Raw genomic sequence first — 16,331 nt, forward strand, 5'->3', positions numbered from 1 at the left:
AGCCACGCGAGATCCGAGCCGAGTCTGCGACCTACACCACAGCTCACGGCAACGCTGGATCCTTAACCCACTGAGCGAGGCCAGGGATTGAACCTGCAACCTCATGGTTCCTAGTTGGATTCGTTTCTGCTGTGTTACGACGGGAACTCCAAGGATGTGAATATTTTTAAGGCTGTTGGTGCATATTGCTAAATTGCCCTCCAGAAAGAATATAAATTTAGACAGATTTCTTTCCTTTTTTTTGTCCTTTTAGGGTCGTACCTATGGCATATGGAGGTTCCTAGGCTAGGGGTCTTGAATGGGAGCTGTAGCCACTGGCCTACATCAGAGCCATAGCAACGCGGGATCCGAGCTGCGTCTGCGACCTACACCACAGCTCACGGCAACATTGGATCCTTAACCTACTGAGCGAGGCCAGGGGTCAAACCCACACCCTCAGGGTTCCTCGTTGGATTCCTTTCCATGGATTCATTGCCATGACGGGAACTCCCTATTTTATCCACTCTTAAGTGAAGTGGCAGGGGTGTATGAAAATAAAATTCCTCTATTTGGTCTTTTCACAGGACGTAACTGTGATTTCTGCCAAGCTAACTGGTATGCAGAATAGCTTAACGATGCTCGTTGATACCCCAGACTACTCAGAAAAATGCGTCCACTTGGAGGCGTTGAAGAACAGGCTGGAGGCCTTGGCCAGCCCCCAGATCGTGGCCGCTTTCACCTCGCAGTCCATAGGTGAGTGCTGGCCGCCTCTCCCCTCTGTGTACACCTCTTGACACAGATAAGGCGTTCCACATCGTCTGTCTTTAGAATGTCTTATTGTTTTGTTTTTTAACTTATTTTATTGAAGTATAGTTGATGTACAGTATTATGTTAATTTCTGCTCTACAGCAAAGTCATTCAGTTATGCATATATTGATATATTTTCTATTATTATTATTATTATTTTTTTGCCATTTCTTTTTCTTTTTTCTTTTTTTTGTCTTTTTGCTATTTCTTTGGGCCGCTCCCGCGGCATATGGAGGTTCCCAGGCTAGGGGTTGAATCGGAGCTGTAGCCACCGGCCTACGCCACAGCCACAGCAACGTGGGATCCGAGCCGAGTCTGCAACCTACACCACAGCTCACGGCAATGCTGGATCCTTAACCCACTGAGTGAGGCCAGGGATTGAACCCGCAACCTCATGGTTCCTAGTCGGATTCGTTAACCACTGAGCCATGGGGAACTACCTATTTTTTTTATTTTTAATTTTTTTGTCTTTTTTGCCTTTTCTAGGGCTGCTCCCACAGCATATGGAGGTTCCAGGCTAAGAGTCGAATCAGACCTGTAGCCACCGGCCTATGCCAGAGCCACAGTAACGCAGGATCCGAGCCAGGTCTGCGACCTACACCACACAGCTCATGGCAACACCAGATCCTTAACCGTCTGAGCAAGGGCAGGGATTGAACCTGCAACCTCATGGTTCCTAGTCGGATTTGTTAACCACTGAGCCATGACGGGAACTCCTGTTTCTGTTTTAGAAGTTAGTTCTTTTGTATTGTTTTGTTATTAGGTTCCACATATAAGTGATATCATATGATATTTGTCTTTGACTTCATTTAGTATGATAATCTCCATTATCATTCACGTTGCTGCAAATGGCATTGTTTTGTTTTTTATGGCTGAGTACTATTCCATTGTATATATGTGCCACATCTTTATCCAGTCCTCTGTTGATGGACATTGAGGTTGCTCCCATGTCTTGGCTATTATATACCCGTGTTGCAATGAACATTGGGGTACGTGTATCTTTTCGAATTATGTTTTTCTCCAGCTAGATGCATAGGAGTATGATTGCTGGATCATCTGGTATAGTTTTTTTTTTAATTAAAAAAATAAAAAATGCTTTGTCTTTTTAGGGCTGCAGCTGCGGCCTGTGGATGTTCCCAGGTTAGGGTCTAATCAGAGCTGTAGCCACTGGCCTGTGTCACAGCCACAACAGCACCAGATCCGAGCCACATCTTCAGCCTATGCCACAGCTTGTGGCAACACTGGATCCTTGACCCACTGAGCAAGGCCAGGGATCGAACTTGCATCTTCATGGATACTACTGGCGGGTCTCTGAAGTTTATGGGATATCTCCATAGCGGTTGCTCTTGCAGCTTTTCCTTCTTGGAAGCTTGTCGGGTTTCCCCGAAATGAAGGGGAATAAAGCAGATATAAAAAGGCTGGACACCTGTTGCTTCAGCTTTTTTTTTTCTTCTTCCTTTCCTTCTTTTAAATAATACTAAGATTGTGGCATCTCTGTTTTTGCCAGAAGGGGGCAGTGGTGGTGCTGCAGTGTATTGGGAAACTATTGAACTTGGGTCTTTGTCTATTCCTCAGTAAGCCTGGAAGCAAGTGCTTTGTTTAGGCATTTCCTCTGCCCTGAGGGAAATACATCAGAAAGTACTTGATTTTAGACCCAAGGAGTCCACTGCTCTGTGTTGAATGCTGATGTTTACCAAATAATTTTCTTAACTCCTCAAACCATCAAATGTGTGAATATATAGTTGGCTTGCTTTTTTCGGTAATTCCCAAGGAGGAATTACCGAAAATTCCTACCTTGTATAATCCAAGGAGGAATTTTCAACTGGGTCCCTACCTTGTAAATACCATTTAAACGTATTAATTATGTGAAGGATGGCAGGGAATAACAAAAATGAAAAATGATAAGAGCGCTGTCCCTCGAGGACCTTACACTTGGGTTGAGGGCACGACCAGGAGAAAACAAGCACACTAAATAATTTTAGTACAAGACGGAATGTGAAAGCTGCCTTAGGACTCTCCAGGATGTGAAGGAAAATCGAGGAAGCTTTCAGGAAAGAGCTGGTATATGTGCAGGACCCCAAAAGAGAGGCAATTAAATTTTTGAAATTGTTTCTGATTATAAAACGATACATATACAGGTTATTAAAAATTTGAAAGAGGGAGGAAAATGTACACAAAATGATTTATCAGTAAACTCACCACCCAGAGATGACTGGGTTAGTATTTCTTTCCGTTTTTTTTTTTCCCCTTGGTGTACATATATCTTTTAAGGAAAGTATGTACATTGAGGATATGAAATTTTGCATTCTTGTTTGTTTTGCTTTTTAGCGCGGCACCTGCAGCATGTGGAAGTTCCCAGCCTACGGGTCGAATCAGAGCGGCAGCTGCCGGCCTACGCCACAGCCACAGCAACACAGGACTGAGCTGTGTTTGTTACCTACACCACAGCTCACGGCAACACAAGATCCTTAATCCACTGAGCGAGGCCAGGGATCGAACCCGCAACCTCATGGATACTAGTCAGGTTTGTCACTGGTAACTCGCCTCGCTGTAATGGGAACGCCGCAATTTTGTATCCTTTTTGCTTCTCGTTAACAGTATAGCATGAGCATTTTCTCATGGAGGTAAGACTTTGATAGGCGAGAAAAAGCATTTAGGGCAGAAGGAATAACATATATTTGAATGGTACAGACATGAGAAAGCTCAGGGACCGTTTGGGCAATAATAATTAAACCCATTTTAGTGGAATGTATGTTGGGAAAGGGTCAAAGGTGAGGCTGGAAAGGAAGATGAGGACAGAGCATAGCTGGCCTTGAACAGATTAAGGAGTTGCCATTCAGGGAATGATTTCGTCATTGCTAATTTATTAGTCTGCCTCCTGAGGAATGTGGCAGAGTGGAAGGACTATTGACTGTGGAGTTGGGCAGACCTGGCTTTAAATCTTGGGGCTGCTGCATGTCAGCAGAGTCAGCTCCACTTCCTGCTTAGTAAAATGAGTATAGACTACACGCTGTGTGATTTTTGGTAGGACTAAACGAGACAGGGGCGTTGCTTCTGATCCAGAGGAAGTGTTCAGTGAACACTGCTGCCTTTCTCTAGGACCTCCCATTCAAGACTTGAAGCTCTGGGAGTTTCTATTGTGGCGCAGTGGTTAACAAATCCGACTAGGAACCATGAGGTTGCAGGTTCGACCCCTGGCCTTGCTCAGTGGGTTAGGGATCCGGTGTTGCCGTGAGCTGTGGTGTAGGTTGAAGATGCAGCTAGGATCCCCGCATTGCTGTGGCTGTGGTGTAGGCCAGTGGCTACAGCTCCAATTGGTCCCCTAGCCTGGGAACCTCCATATGCCGAGGGAGCAGCCCAAGAAATGGCAAAAAAAGACAACAACAAAAAAGAGTAACAAGTCCACCATGAGACCCTGTACCCGCAGCAGGTCCTGTTCTGGCAGGTGCTCACCAGTATTTTTGAGCACCTGATTTGATTATTTTGGCAAGAGCCTAGAAGTCCTTCTGTGGTTGCCAAAGTAGGTTTCCTATTTCTTTCTGTTGTCCAAATCAGGAATTTCCCTCAGTTTTATAAATTTGTCTATGTTTTTAACTTTTAAAAATTAAAGTATAGGAGTTCCCGTCGTAGGGCAGTGGTTAACGAATCTGACTAGGAACCATGAGGTTGTGGGTTCGATCCCTGGCCTTGCTCAGTGGGTTAAGGATCCAGCATTGCCGTGAGCTGTGGGGTAGATCACAGACGTGGCTCGGATCCCATGTTGCTCTGGTTGTGGCATAGGCCGGTGGCTACAGCTCTGATTTGACCCCTAGCCTGGGAACCTCCATGTGCTGTGGCAGCAGCCTTAGGAAAGGCAGAGACCAAAAAAAAAAAAAAAAAAAAAAAATTTAAATAATAATCATTGGGAATTCCGGCTGTTGGGCAGTGCGTTACAGATCTGGCATTGCCACGGCTGTGGGTAGGTCGCGGTGGTGGCTCTGATTCTATCCCTGGCCTGGGAACTTCCCAATGCTGTGGGTGTGGCCAAAAGACAAACAAACAATCATTGGGAATTCTCTTTTGGCGTAGCGGGTTAAGGATCAGGAGCTGTCACTGCAGCAGCTCGAGTCACCGCTGTGGTTTGGGTTTGATCCCTGCCCAGGAACTTCCACATGCTGCAGCTGTGGCCAAAAACAAACAAACAAACACCATCATTAATAAGTTCCCAGGTGGCTCCACTGGTTAAGCATCCGATGTTGTCACTGCGGCAGCTTGGGTTGCTGCTGCTCAGGTTTGATTCCTGGCCCAGGAATCTCTGCATGCCTCCGGTATGGCGAAAAAAACCCCAGTCATTAATTTACTGCATTTTGGGGGGTGCCCATCCCTTGCTGTGCTGATTTCTGGAACAGGGAGACAAGAGAGGGGAGGTCATGGCCCTTGTGGACCTTCTATTTCCAAGGGTGAGAAAGTAGAATAATACGGATTATGATTAGTTCCATGAAGGGGAAGATATGACAGGGAAGAGCTGGAGGAACCTAATTTAGGTCGGCTGGTGGTGAGAGGCCCTTCTGATGAGGCAAGAGCCATAGAGAGAGCAGGAAGATCATCCCGGGCAGAGTAGGTGCAAAGGCCCTGGGGCACGGCACAGAGGGTCTGCTTGTGTCCGTATTTTATAGTTCACATAAATTCTATATTGAGTCATATGATAGTGCTATTTTTGTGGGTCAGGAATGGTTGGATAGCAGCAGCAGCGTTTAACCTGTACCACGGTTTTAGCAGTCCTGCTGTTGACCTGCAAGTGACTGAAGCTCTCTGGGCTGCAGTTTGCTCACCTGGATGATGGGGTTGATTGATGGTTATTTTCGATGCTTTTCTGTCACTGGCATTTTATGACTCTCGTCAGGGCCTGGACGCGGTGAGGCAGGTGAGCTGCCAGAAGAAAACAATTGAAGGAGGTGCTTGTCCTGCCCTCGCACAACCCCGAGAGTGAGAACCTCGTCCGTTTTTTGCAGCCCAGCCCCCACCCCCAGTCTCAGCCCTGCTCTAACTCATTTTTTCTCTTCACACACAAGAATTTACTTTGCTAATGAATAACCTTTGCTATATCAGTGATGGTCATTTTTGTTGGTTTGTTTGTTTTTTAGGGCCACACCTGGGGCATATGGAAGTTCCCAGTCTAGGGGTCGAATTGGAGCTGCAGCCTATACCACAGCCACCAGCAACTCGGGATCCAAGCTGCGTCTGCCACCCACACCACAGCTCACGTCAACGCCGGATCCTTAACCCACTGAGTGAGGCCAGGGATCAAACCCGCCTCTTCCTGGTTCCTCGTTGGATTCGTTTCCGCTGAGCCACAACGGGAACTTCTACATCAGGCTGGTTTTTGATGCATTATTCTCAGCAAGCCAGGGCTTGTGGGGTCTGATGGAGTCACATGTTCTGCCTTTTGCTTTTCATGGTCATGATCTCCACACGTGCGTTAGTTCATGTCCAGGTAGGAACCTCTGAATACTAGCTCACATATGATCTGCCTTTATCCTGCTGCATGAACCTTGTCTTGCCTGCAACAGAAAGCCTGTTAACAGGAAGTATGTATTTTGCACTGTTTTTCTTTAGATCAGTCCAAAGTGTTTGTCAAGGTTTTTACTGAAATTGACCGGATGCCCCAACTGCTTGCATACTACTACAAGTGCCATAAGGTGAGAACCTCGGAGTGGTTACGATTGTGGAATGCTTGTGGAACTGGGCTGCAGAGTCCCAGTTTCACACTCAAAGGTAAACCTATTTGCCTCCGTGCCCTCCGGCCATTTTCTTTTCCTTAGCCAGTAGGGGGAGCTCGTGGTCCAGTCTGAGGATGCATTTCATTGCAAGTCAGAAAGAGAGGCCTCAGTTTTCAGCCTCTTCTGTATTTCTAGCTGGATTTCCTTTACAGATTAAAGAGTTGTTTTAATTGTTCTCATTTTTGTCTTTTAAGGGAGAGGTCAGTGAGGTTTCTTATGCCTTCCTCAAGCCATAAGAATTTTGTCGGTTGGCTGGGTTTGGTGAAGTTAGCGGCTACTGAAAATATTGACCCCTTCCTGGGCTGACTTAATGCCTTCAAGTCCAGTGCTCGTGTGTCTTTTGAGCAGTGGTGTTAGGACACGAAGCTAAAATACATATTCACACCCACCTCTGAGGCCTGCTCAGAAGAATGGTAGTACGTTGAGTGGAAGGACATTGACAAGCTTTGGGGGCCAGTTATAAGGAGAATAGATCATTAGAGGGTGACAGACTCGAGCTCTGGATGGTGGTCGGAGCAGGTGACTGTACATTTTTTTTCCGCCTTTTTATTTATTTATTTAATTTTTTATTTTTTTTTAAATTTTTTTTGTCTTTTTAGTTATTTCATGGGCCGCTCCCGCGGCATATGGAGGTTCCCAGGCTAGGGGTCGAATCGGAGCTGTAGCCACCGGCCTACACCAGAGCCACAGCAACGCGGGATCCGAGCCGCGTCTGCAACCTACACCACAGCTCACGGCAACGCCGGATCGTTAACCCACTGAGCAAGGGCAGGGACCGAACCCGAAACCTCATGGTTCCTAGTTGGATTCATTAACCACTGTGCCACGACGGGAACTCCTTTTTCCGCCTTTTTGGAAGCATGTGGTGGTCATCCGTGGGCACCGGCTTGCCCAGGAGAGTGGGCAGCAGCACGTGGCTTGCCGTGGTGGGAGGGTGGGTCTTAGCCGACCCCGTAAGGCCCCCTTTACTCTGCCTCTGCAGGTGCAGCTTCTAGCAGCCTGGCAGGAGCTGTGCCAGACTGACCTACCCCTGGAGCGGCAGCTCACTGGACTCTACGACGCCTTGCTCGGGGCCTGGCACACGCAAATCCAGTGGGCTTCGCAGGTAACAGTTCACGTGGGTTCTAGGGAGAGCACAGCCCATGGTGCCGAGGGATGGGGGTCCTCTTGACAGCGCAGCACCCGCTCGAAGAACCTCCCCATCTGCTGTCGTCACTAACTAGGTTAAAAGATAAGCTTTGAGACCCAAGGCAGGAAAATCTTTAGATCTCGATTCTTCTTATCGCTCTTATCTGTATCTTAAATAGAATCTAATGTGACATTGTTGCTTGTTGCTCTGCAAGGGAGCCTGTGGAATTCCTGGAGGCCATTATCTCTTGATCTGAAAGCAGGAGGCCCTTAGTCTGGTGGTGCTTGAGTGAACAAGACTGTTTTTATCTTAACTTTGGGTAAAATTTACCTGGCTTAAAGTTAGTTCCCTTCATTCTCACAATATGCACACTGTGCCATGAGTTAGAGGAAGAGTGTACTTCGTTTTTTTTTTTCTTTTAGCGCCACATCCTCGGCATATGGACATTCCCAGGCTAGGGGTCGAATCGGAGCTACAGCTGCTGGCCTACACCACAGCCACAGCAACGCGGGATCGAACCACAGCAACGCGGGTCTGAACCAAATCTGGGACCTACCCCATAGCTCATGGCAACATGGAGCCCTAACCTACTGAGCAAGGCCAAGGATTGAACCCACGTCATGGATACTGGTTGGTTTCTTAACCCACTGAGCCACAGTGGGAACTCCAAGGAAGGGTGTACTTTTATTTATTTATTTATTTATTTATTTATTTAATTTATTTATTTTAGGGCCACACCCACAGCATATGGAAATTCCCAGGCTAGGGGTCGAATCGGAGCTACAACTGCTGGCCTACACCACAGCCATAGCAACATAGAATCTGAGCCGTGTCTGTGACCCACACCACAGCTCACAGCAACATGAGTTCCTTAACCCACTGAGTGAGGCCAGGCATCGAACCCACAGCCTCATGGTTACTAGTTGGATTCTTTTCCACTGAGCTACAATGGGAACTCTGGAAGGGTGTACTTTTTTTTTTTTTTTTTCATTTATAATGATTTTTATTTTTTCCATTGTAGCTGGTTTATGGTGTTCTGTCAATTTTCTACTGTACAGCAAGGTGACCCAGTCACACATACATGTATATTCTTTTTTCTCACATTATTGTACTCTATCATAAGTCTTATGACTAGACATAGTTCCCAGTGCTGTACAGCAGGATCTCATTGCTTATCCATTGCAAAGGCAATAGTTTACATCTATTAACCCCCAATTCCCAATCCATCCCACTCCCTCCCCCTCCCCCTTGGCAACCACAAGTCTGTTCTCCAAGTCCATGAATTTCTTTTCTGTGGAAAGGTTCATTTGTGCTGTAGTGATACCATATGGTATCTTTTTCTTTCTGACTTACGTCACTTAGTATGAGAGTCTCTGGTTCCATCCATGTTGCTGCAAATGGCATTAGTTTTTTTTTTTTTTTTTCGCTATTTCTTTGGGCCGCTCCCGCGGCATGTGGAGGTACCCAGGCTAGGGGTCCAATCGGAGCTGTAGCCACCAGCCTACGCCAGAGCCACAGCAACGCGGGATCCGAGCCACGTCTGCGACCTGTGCCACAGCTCACGGCAACACCGGATCCTTCACCCACTGAGCAAGGCCAGGGATCGAACCTGCAACCTCATGGTTCCCAGTCGGATTCGTTAACCACTGAGCCATGACGGGAACTCCTCATTTTCTTTCCAGAATGTCAGCATGATAGGTGACTGTCAGCTTCTGATGCTCACTAGAGAGCAGAAGAAAACCCAAGGCGCCAGGGTGAATGCATCGCTAAAGACCCCCCCTCCCAGTATTTTAATATGAAAAAGTTCCAACAGAGAAAAAATGTGACAGAATTGTATAGTGAACCCCATGTAGCCACCTCCTCTCTTCTACAGTTTGCTGTGTTTGCTTTTTCACAAATCTCTCCATCTCTCCATGGGTCTTTTTTTTTTTTTTAATTTTATCTTTTTAGGGCGGCACCCATGACATATGGAGGTTCCCAGGCTAGGGGTCTCATCAGAGCTACAGCTGCCAGCCTACACCAGAGCCACAGCAACGCGGGATCCAAGCCGCGTCTGCTGCCTACACCAGAGTTCACGGCAACGCCGGATCCTTAACCCACTGAGCGAGGCCAGGGATTGAACCTGCGTCCTCATGGTTCCTCGTCAGATTCGTTGCCGCTGAGCCATGGCTGGAACTCCAATGCGTCTGATTTTTTGATTCACTTTCAAGTAGGTGGCACACGCTCCCTTCAGAGCATCCACATCTCTAACTCAAGTCCAGGGTTAATTTACTGGTGCGGGGGGGGGAATCTTTTGGATAAAATTGTGAAATGCAATGGTTTCAAATAGGCCATTTGATTAATCGTGACAAATGCTGTGTAACCTAATCCCCTCCCAAGACACAGAGCATGACTATCACCCTAGAAAGTTCTCTGTGCCTTCCCAGTCAATCTCTGGACCAGCATCTTTGAAGACGGCCGCTTTCTGATTTTTTTTTTTTCCATTATCATTTCGTTGAGGCTGTTGCAGAATTTCATGTTAAGTGGAATCATACAGCGTGTGGGTTTTTTGGTGAGGCTTCTGTCACTCAGCGTGTTTTTGGAAGTTGGTTCGTGTGGCGTCTATCAGTCGTCTCTTCCTTTTTTATTGCTGTACACTCTGCATGGTATGAATGTACCACAGTTTTGTTTACTCAGTCGTTTACTGATGGACACTTGGTCCGTTTCCAGTTTGGGGCAATAGTAAATAAAGCTGCTCCAGCATTGTTCTAGAAGTTGTTTTTTTTTGGTTAACACCTGTTCACATCTCTTGGGTACAGACATGGGAGTGGAATGGCAGGGTTATAGGGTAGGTCTATATTTAGATTTATAGGAAACTGGCACTGTTCCAAAGGGCTTGTGCCTGTTACACTCTGGCAACAAAACGGTGAGCGTTCTGATTGCTCCATATCCTTGCCAAGGTGAGGTGGCTCCGTCTTTTTTACCTTAGCCACTCGGGTGGATGTGTGTCGTAGCTCCCTGTGGTTTTAATTCGCATTTCCCTAATGACTAAGGATGTTGAAAACCTTTTCTTTTTTCTTTTTTTTTTTTTTGTCTTTTGTCTTTTCGTTGTTGTTGTTGTTGCTATTTCTTGGTTCTTAGGCCGCTCCCTCGGCATATGGAGGTTCCCAGGCTAGGGGTTGAATCGGAGCTGTAGCCACCGGCCTACGCCAGAGCCACAGCAACGCGGGATCCGAGCCGCGTCTGCAACCTACACCACAGCTCACGGCAACGCCGGATCGTTAACCCACTGAGCAAGGGCAGGGACCGAACCCGCAACCTCATGGTTCCTAGTCGGATTCGTTAACCACTGCGCCACGACGGGAACTCCTTTTTTTTTTGTCTTTTGTCTTTTTGTTGTTGTTGTTGTTGCTATTTCTTGGTTCTTGGGCCTGAAAACCTTTTCTTATGCTTCCTGGCCATTGGTCTCTCTTCCTTGGAGAAGTAGCTCTTCCACTTGTCTGCCCCTTTAAAGAAAATTGGGTTATTTGCTTTTTTATTATTGAGGTGTAGACGTTCTTTATATATTCTAGATATAAGTCCTTTATCCGATATATTTTGTAGATATTTCCTTCCAGTCTGTGGCTTGAGCAGAAGAATTTATTTTGACGAAGCCTGATTTTATCAGTTTTTTCCTTTGATGGTTGTTGCTTTCTTTGTCCTAAGAAACCATCACCCGCCCCCAGGTTGCAAAGATACTCTTCTTGTGTTTTCCTCTAGAAGCTTGTTTAGCTTTTAGGTTTAGTTCTCTGGTCCATCGTGAATCAATTTTTGCGTGTAGAGTAAGATAGGGTCAGATGGTTTTTGGCGTGGGCTGCTGAGATTAATTCTATGGCCCTACGTTGTTAAGTCTGCGAACTCTTTGACTGGTCTTTGGCCAATGGCCAAAGCATCCTTTTTACCAGATCATTTTAAGGGAAAGAGGATAGGGGTCCCCATTATGGTGCAGCAGAAATGAATCTGACCCACATCCATGAGGATGTGGCTTCGATCCCTGGCCTCGCTCAGTGTTGTCTTGAGCTGTGGTGTAGGTTGATCCAGTGCTGCTGCGAGCAGTGGTGCTGATCTCAAACAGCTCAGAGCTGGTGTTGCTGTGGCTGTGGTATAAACCAGCAGCTACAGCTCCAATTAGACCCCTGGCTTGGGAACCTCCATATGCTGCAGGTGCGGCCCTGGAAAAGGCAAAAAGACAAAAAAAAAAAAAAAAAAAAAAGATTTGGTGTTGTCACTGCTGTGGCTCAGGTTGCTGCTGTGATGTGATTTTGCTCCCTGGCCCCAGAACTTCCTCATGCTGCAGCTATGGCCAAAAAAAAAAAAAAAAAAAAAAAAAAAAAAGAAAGAAATATCCCTTGGTATCTTCAAGAGATTGGTCCCTTACCGATACGCCATGAATGCTTGAGTCCCTTATATAAAGTGGTATGGGGAGTTCCCACTGTGGCTCAGCAGTGATGAATCCGACTAGTATCCATGAGGAGGCAGCTTCAATCTCTGGCCTTGATCAGTGGGTTAAGGATCCCCTGTTGCCATGAGCTGGGGTGTAGGTCGCAGCCGCTGCTCAGGTCCTGCACGGCTGTGGCTGTGGTGTAGGCCAGCAGCTGCAGCTCCAATTCAACCCCTAGCCTGGGAACTTCCATATGCCATGGGTGCGGCCCTAAAAAGACAAGAAATAAATAAGTAAAAATAGAATGATATATATAATATTTGCGTACAACCTATGCACATCCTCCTATATATTTTATCTCTGGATTACTTATAATACCTAATACAATGTAAATACTGTGTACATAGTTGCTGGTACACAGCAAATTCAAGTTTTGCTTTTTGGAACTTCTGGAAGTTTTTTTTTTCCTCCTGTGTATTTGTGATCTGTGCTTGGTTGAATCTGTGGATGCAGAACTTGCACATATGGAGGGCCCAGTATTGCTAAATCCAAGGTCATGAGGGTTTTTTCCTACGTTTTCTTTTCTTTTCTTTTTTCTTTCTTTTTTTTTTTTTTTTTTGCTTTTTTAGGGTTACATCCGTGCATATGGAAGTTCCCAGGCTAGAGGTCAAGTTGGAGCTGTAGCTGCCGGCCTACCCCACAGCCACAGCAATGCGGGATCCGAGCCGTGTCTGCGACCTACACCACAGCTCACGGCAACGCCGGATCCTTAACCAAGGCCAGGAATTGAACCTGCGTCCTCATGGATGCTGGTCAGGTCCATTAACCACTGAGCCATCACGGGAACTCCTGTCCTATGTTTTCTAGTAAGAATTTTTATAGTTTACTCTTAGCATTTATGTCTGATTAATTTTGAGTTAATTTTGCTATAGGGTGTAAAGTCAGGGTCCAACTTTTCTTTTTTTTTTTTTTGCATGTGGGTATCCAGTTTTCTGAGTACCATTTGTTGAAAAAACTTTCCCCATTGAATGAGTCTGGCACCCTGTTGAGAATTGTTTGGCTGTGTATGTGTATTCTGGTCTCTCTCTTCTTTTCCATTGAGCTATATGTCTATCTGGATGCAAGTACTGCACTATTTTGACTCTTACAGCTTTGTAGTAAGTTTTGAGATTGGAAAGTGGACTTAGCCAGTAGTGTTTTTTTTTGTTTGTTTGTTTGTTTGTTTAGTTTATATTCATGAGTATTTGTTTGGTCTTTTTTCTTCTAAAATTTTTTTTTCTTCAATATTTGTTTTTGCTATTTGGGGTTCCCTGAAATCCCATATGAATTTGAGGATACGCTTTCCTGTTTCTCCAGAAAACACCTTTGAGATTTTGATGGAGATTGCAATGAATTTGTAGATGCTTTGGGTGGTATTACCATCTTAACAATATTGTCTTCCAGTCTCTGAACATGGGATGTCTTTCCATTTTTTGTGTGTGTCTTCTTTAATTTCTTTCAGCAGTGTTTTCTTGTTTTGGGGGTACACGTCTTTCAGTTCCTTAGTTATTGCATTTATTTCTAAGTTCATTTATTCATTGATGCTGTTATAAATGGAATACTTTTCTTAATTTCCTCCTCAGATGATTAGAATAGGATTGCTGGTATAGAAATGCAAGTTATTGTTTTTGGCCATGCTCACAGCATGTGGCAATTCCCTGGCCATGGATCAAACCCTTGCCAGAGGTGTAACCAGAGCCACAGCAATGATCCTTAAGTTAGATCCTTAACCTGCCGAGCCATGAGGGAACTCCAAAATGTAAGTGATTTTTGCTTGTTGATTTTATATCTTGCAACTTTACTGAATTTGGTTTTTGTTTTGTTTTGTCTTTTTAGGGCCACACCCGAGGCATATGAAGGTTCCCAGGCTAAGGATCTAATCGGAGCTACCGCTGCTGGCCTACGCCACAGACACAGCAACGCCAGATCCGAGCCAAGTCTACACCACAGCTCACGGCAACGCCGGATCCTTAACCTGCTGAGCAAGGCCAGGGATTGAACCCGCACCCTCATGGTTCCTAGTCGGATTCGTTTCTGCTGCGCCACCATGGGAACTCCAATTGAATTTATTTATTAACTCAATTTGTTAGTGAACTGAATTTGTTTAGTAAGAGAGGGTGTGTTTTTGTACATGTATGTGTAAATTTGTTAGGGTTTTCTACATATAAGATTGCATCATTTGGGGAATGAAGATTACTTTCTCCTTTCTGATTTAGATGTCTTTTATTACTTTTTCCTGTCCAACTGTTCTGGCTGAAATTCCCGTATTATGTCGAAAAAAGTGGTGAAAGCAGGCACCCTTGTCTTGTTCCTGGTCTTAGGGGAAAAGCTTTCAGTCTTTCTCCACTGAATATAGTGTTTTTCTGACATGGCTTTGATCATGTTGAGGATGTTCCTTTCTATTCCCAGTGTATTGAATTTTTTTTCAGTTACGAAAGGGTGTTGAATTTTGTCAGATGCTTTTTCTGCATGAATTGAAATGGTCATGTGTTTTCTTTTTTCCTCTTCATTCTATTAATATAGAATATTACATTGACTAATTGGTTATGTTGACGCATTCATTCTGGAGATCAGTCTCGCTTGGTCATAGTGTATAATCCTTTTTTTTTTTTTTTTTTTTTGCCTTTTCTAGGGCCGCACCTGCAGCATATGGAGGTTCCCAGGCTAGGGGTCTAATCAGAGCTGTTGCTGCTGGCCTACACCAGAGCCATAGCAACGAGGGATCCGAGCTATGTCTGCGACCTACACCACAGCTCACGGCAACACTAGATCCTTAACCCACTGAGCAAGGCCGGGGATCGAACCCGCAACCTCATGGTTCCTAGTCGGATTCCTTAACCACTGCGCCATGACGGGAACTCCGTGTAATCCTTTTAATGTGCTGCTGAATTTGGTTTACTAGCTTTTCGTTGAGTATTTTTTGTATGTGTATTTATAAAAGATACTGGTTTGTAATTTTCTTTTAGTATTTGTTTGGCTTCGGTATCAGTTTAATGATGCTCTCGTAGAGCCAATTAGGGACTGTTCTATAGTAGTTTGTTAAGGCTACTATACCGCAGTACCACAGACTAGGTGGTTTAAACAATAGAAATTCGTTTTCTCGTGGTTATGGAGTCTAGCAGTCCAAGGTCAAGGTTTTGGCAGGTGGATTCCTTCTGAGGCTTCTCTGCTTGGCTTACAGCTGGCAGTCTTTCCCCTGTGTCTTTCCTTTATGTGTGTCTGGGTTTTAATCTCCTCTTCTTATAAGGGCACCAGCAGATTGAATTACAGTCCACCCAGATGACCTCACTGTACCGTAATTACCTCTTTAAAAGGCCCTGTGTCCAAATATAGTCACATCGTGAGGTCCTGGGGGGCCGGGATTTGGACTTCAGTATATGAAACTTGGGGCGTCCCGTCATGGCTCAGCACTAATGCACGCACCTAACTAGTATCCATGACGACTCAAGTTTGATCCCTGGTCCCACTCAGTGGGTTAAGAATCTGACATTACTGTGAGTTGTGGTGTAGGTTGCAGACTCGGCTCAGATCTGGCATTGCTGTGGCTGTGGCGTAGGCCTGGGGCCACAGCTCCAATTGGTCTCCTCGCCTGGGACCTTCCATGTGCCACAGGTGTAGCCCTAAAAAGACAACAACAATGACAAAACAAAACTAAAAACCCTCAAGTTAAGCAATCAATCAAGTTATGGTAAATCCAAATGATAGGATACACTCAGCAATTACAGTTATCAATATTTATTTATTTATTTTGTCTTTTTGCCTTTTCTAGGGCCGCTCCCGCGGCATATGGAGGTTCCCAGCCTAGGGGTCTAATTGGAGCTGTAGCCACTAGCCTCCACCACAGCCACAGCAATGTGGGGTCTGAGCCGCGTCTGCAACCTACACCACAGTTCATGGCAACACTGGATCCTTTACCCACTGAACAAGGACAGGGATCAAACTGGCAACCTCATGGTTCCTAGTTAGATTCATTAAGCACTGCGCCATGACGGGAACTCCAGTTACCAATTTTTTTTTTTTTTTTTTTTTGTCTTTTTGTCTCTCTTTGTTGTTGTTGTTGTTGTTGTTGCTATTTCTTGGGCCGCTCCCGCGGCATATGGAGGTTCCCAGGCTAGGGGTTGAATCGGAGCTGTAGCCACCGGCCTACGCCAGAGCCACAGCAACGAGGGATCCGAGCCGCGTCTGCAACCTACACCACAGCTCACGGCAACGCCGGATC

At 45.6% G+C, this 16,331-nt stretch overlaps 1 protein-coding gene across 23 annotated transcripts in view; it reads left to right on the top strand.

Annotated features, from left to right (window-relative positions):
* Positions 1-16,331, top strand: part of COG7 (component of oligomeric golgi complex 7) — an 86,066-nt gene that overhangs the window by 6,866 nt on the left and 62,869 nt on the right. For all 23 annotated transcript variants that reach the window (XR_014840581.1, XR_014840575.1, XR_014840576.1 and 20 more), the window contains 3 exons: positions 564-732; positions 6,382-6,464; positions 7,528-7,650. Coding sequence is in view for 4 of the 23 variants with exons in the window: in XM_021086472.2 (XP_020942131.1) it covers positions 564-732; positions 6,382-6,464; positions 7,528-7,650 (375 nt within the window). In the remaining 19 variants the exon portion in view is untranslated. The remainder of the gene's footprint in view (positions 1-563; positions 733-6,381; positions 6,465-7,527; positions 7,651-16,331) is intronic.

Source organism: Sus scrofa, chromosome 3 (genome assembly GCF_054392235.1).
Source record: "Sus scrofa isolate SSC_HxYL_T2T_F1_AM1 chromosome 3, Sscrofa_HxYL_maternal_Yorkshire_Landrace_v2.0, whole genome shotgun sequence".
Lineage (NCBI taxonomy): Eukaryota > Metazoa > Chordata > Mammalia > Artiodactyla > Suidae > Sus > Sus scrofa.